The following is a 4,033-nucleotide window of genomic DNA, read 5'->3' as shown; positions in this document are numbered from 1 at the left end:
GACAAGGCGACGAAAACATAGCTGGCTCACTACAATCACAGGAAGAACGGGTGTTAACAAACACCACCAGTCAGGAGGAAGCTGTAGACTGGAGGAAGCCTTACCAAGATTGGTTGCAGAATGACATACTCCCAGCAGATTAAAAAGAGGTAAGAAGCTTTAAAATGCGAGCTTCCAGATTTGTGCTGATTGATGGTGTCTTGTTCAGGAAATCCCTCGCAGGACCCTACCTGAGGTGCCTGGATAGGGAAGAAGCCCAGGCTGTTTTGCATGCTATCCACAGTGGTGAATGTGGAAACCATGCAGGGGGCAGGAGCCTGTCCAACAAGGCCCTCAGGCAGGGGTACTTCTGGCCCACAATGTGTAAGGATGCTATGGAATACGCAAAAAAATGTGATGCCTGTCAAAGACATGCGCCAGTCAGCCACCAGCCTGCACAGCCTCTGCACCCCGTCATTTTACCTTGGCCCTTTATGAAATGGGGAATGGACATAGTAGGACCACTGCCCAAGGCACCAGGGAACAAGGTCTACATGCTCGCCATGACGGACTACTTCTCGAAATGGATAGAGGCGGAGTCGTCCTCTCAGGTTACTGAAGCCCAGGTGATATCTTTCATTAAACGCAATATCATCTGTAGGTTTGGTATTCCATCTGAAATAATATGTGATAATGGATCTCAGTTTATTGGCAATAAGACAGAAGTATTTTGTGCTAGATGGAACATTTAATTGCAGAAATCTACCCCCAGGAACCCTCAGTCCAATGGTCAAGCAGAATCCAGCAACAAGATTATAGTGGAGAAACTAAGAAAGAAGCTGGAAGAGATTGGGGGCAAATGGGCGGAAGAGCTACCACTAGTCCTATGGGCTGATAGGACCACCCCAAAAGTAGCAACGAGACAAACTCCTTTCAGCCTGGTATTCGGAGCTGAAGCAGTTATTCCTTCAGAGGTCAGGGTTCCTACCCACAGGTACGGGTGCCTAACAGAGGAACGAAATCAGGTAGAAATGGCAAGCAGCCTAGATATCGTGGATGAACTTAGAACCAGCGCCCAGATTAGGATGGCCTCATACAGGCAAACAGTAGCCAGGAGATACAACAAAAATGTAAAGATCAGGACCCTGAAAGTAGGGGACCTGGTCCTGAGGAAAGTCTTTCAAAACACTAAGAACCGACAAGCGGGCAAATTTGCCTACAACTGGGAAGGACCCTATCAGGTGGTAAGTATCGTCGGTAATGGAGCCTACAGGCTCATGACAATGGAGGGGCAAATAGTCCCCAGATCGTGGAATATCATCCACCTAAAGAAATATTATATCTAAAAAGACTATAACAGCCAGCAACCAGGCATGTAATCCGCCGAATACAGTCCCATCAGGTTCCAGGTTTTTCTAAGTGTTCTTGTCTTTCTAAGAACCCTGATTTTTTCATCCTAAAAAGTAGTTTCTTTTTTTCAAGCTCCCAATCAAACCTTTCGATTTTAACTAATGTGTTGAAACTTTTAAACCATAAGTAAAATTCCTTAGCATGTGTTAACATTGTAAATCTCAAAACCCAAGTTTACCAATAAAACATTTTTTGACTTGCTTAATTCTTTGAAAATCATGTGTTCAAAGAAAGAGAAGCCTACAAGAGCTAATATGGTGGAATTTTGTATCGCCATACAGAGAAGCATGGACTCATGACTAAGTATCCACAGATCGGACAAGCTAGGCTCCTACAGTACTTAGCGACCATGCAAGAGAGGTTCCTCTGAACAGAGGGACAGTTAGATCCCAGAGCCTCCAGACAACGAAAGTCGGCAACAAAGACAACGAAAAAGGTGTACGCACGATAAGATAAAGGTACGCCTAGAACGGCTGAATATTAAATTAAACGCCTGAGACGGCAGAGCATTAAGCTAGATGCCTAAAATGGCAAAGTCTTAAAATACGCCTTGCTCCCATGAGAAAAGCCAAAATATACCACAAAATTATCCAGAAAACTGACAAATTGTTATGCCACGCATGGCCCAGAAAACTAAAACAGAAATAAATTTGATCCCAGGGACCTCGCTAATCCAGCAGAACATGCTCCACTCCTGCAGCAGTAGCCGGAGCACCTCCAGGAATAGGCTGGATAGTAGAAGCAGGCCCATCAGCAGAGTTATCCTCAGGAGCCAGATTGTCAGCTAGATTGGGTCCCCCCTGAGCCTCGTCCTCTTTAGCAGCAGAAAAATCAGCCTCCTCCTCTAAAGCGTCGATTTCAAAATCCGACAGAATCCCCAAATCAACCTTCTCAGGAAAAGAATTAGCAAATAGCCTCTCTTCCTCCTCCAAGTCCCAAGACAGGTGCTTCCCCTCGTTGAACTCCTTAATACAGGCTATCTTCATCTCCCAGGAAGAGTAAGCTGCAGCATCAGTCAGGGCCTTAGACAGATTGGCCTTCTTTTCTTTTAGGACCCTATTCTCGGCCGTCAGGGAAGTGTTATCCTCCAGGACCTGAGCTATCTGTACCTCGGATTCTTTCGGACTATTACGAATGGAGCTTGCCTCCTCTCTAAGCTTCGCTTTCTCCTTCATCTCGGCGTCAAGTTGGCAGAGCAGATCTTTCTTCTCATATTGACGGCGACGCACCTCATTTTCAAGTTGGGCAAGCCTCTCGCGGAGAAGGAGCGATATTTGCAGTGACTGAGGAACACCGGCAGAGCAGCATTTAAAAAAAAAAGAGAGAGAGAGAGAGAGAGAGAGAGAGAGAGAGAGAGAGAGAGAGAGAGAGAGAGAGAGAGAGAGAGAGAGAGAGAGAGGGAGAGAGAGAGAGAAAGGGAAGGAGGGAGGTAAATTCCACCTCAAAAGCATGCTCAGCATCCAGGTCCGCCAACTCTTTCGAAGACCTTTTTCTAGAGATGAACGGGGACCAGGGAGCATCAGCCGCTCCAAGTAAGGCCAATGCCCCAGGGACCTAGAAAGGCCAAAGCCCTCGGGAAGCTTTAGGGTCATCTCGGCAGGAGGTGTGTATGAAGTGGCAGGAATTGGAGATCTAATACGATCAGGGGGCAGGGATGCCAGGGGAGTAGCTTCAATTGGAGTAGGCTCAGAGGAAGTAGCAGACCTCTTGGGGTGACCAGTCTCAGCGGCGGATTCAGCCCTCCTCTTGGAAGCAGCAGGCTTGGGTGTGACCCCTGTAGCCCGCTTCCTCCTCTCGGCTAAAATCATTTCCAGGGTGACCTTGGGTCTAACAGTCTCTGAAGAACCTAAAAAGGGAAAGGATCAGGATCCTGACAAGATGAGGACCCTAAGAAAAAATAACCAGGGAAGTGTGAGAAATATACCAGTCATTGTCGCCTCTTCTTCTTCCTCTCCGTCAGCAGAAAGAGTCCCCCCGGGAATGAAACCCATCAAACGGTTAAATGATCTCTGGTCAGGGGATAAACCGAACAGCTTGGTCAGAGAGACAGTCTCGTCAGGCGAGGACACCAAACGATTCAAACCTGCACAAAAAAGCAAGTAAGGAAAGTAAGAAAGCAAAGAGCAAGAGAAACAAAAAGGAACCCTAAATACCTGAAGTAGATCGCCACTCAGAAAATAAGTAATCAACTGGAGGAGGAAGGTAGCTAATTTCTACAAAGATAAAACGACGGAACCAGTCGGTATCGTTAGGCTTAGGAGGAAAGATTATGCAATGTTCCTCATTCTCTCGGACGCGTAAAGTCACTTGACCATGACCCAGGGATCGCACCGTAAAGAGGTGACCCAGATCACCAAGGTCAATCCCACGGTCATATAAACTGTTCATAGTACAGAGAGGAAGCAAAGTACGCCAAGCGTACGGGGCAACCTGACACACATCAATCTTGATCAAACGAAGGAAATCCTGGATCAATTTCGGGCAGGGGAATCTTAGACCTAGAGAAAAAGGATAAAAGTAGAAAGATGTCCACCCCGGCCTACGAAAATCCGCTCTCTCGCCAGGGAGAGGGACATGCACCACTACTCCGTCGGGAAAACCGAACCACTCTTTAATCAAGGCAATATCGGACGCCTCGAAAGTG

General features: G+C 47.0%; 1 protein-coding gene across 1 annotated transcript; it reads left to right on the top strand.

Moving 5' to 3' along the window:
• The first annotated feature begins 359 nt into the window (after positions 1-359).
• On the top strand, positions 360-1,688 carry LOC141614237 (uncharacterized). The gene is made up of 3 exons (XM_074432995.1): positions 360-605; positions 738-1,223; positions 1,620-1,688. The coding sequence occupies exons 1-3, from the start codon at positions 360-362 to the stop codon at positions 1,686-1,688; spliced, it is 801 nt and encodes a 266-aa protein (XP_074289096.1).
• The last annotated feature ends 2,345 nt before the right edge of the window (positions 1,689-4,033 follow it).

The sequence above is a fragment of the Silene latifolia genome, chromosome 11, assembly GCF_048544455.1.
Source record: "Silene latifolia isolate original U9 population chromosome 11, ASM4854445v1, whole genome shotgun sequence".
NCBI classification, from domain to species: domain Eukaryota; kingdom Viridiplantae; phylum Streptophyta; class Magnoliopsida; order Caryophyllales; family Caryophyllaceae; genus Silene; species Silene latifolia.
Note: the sequence above shows the minus strand (reverse complement) of the source record. Positions and strands in the feature narration are given on the sequence as shown.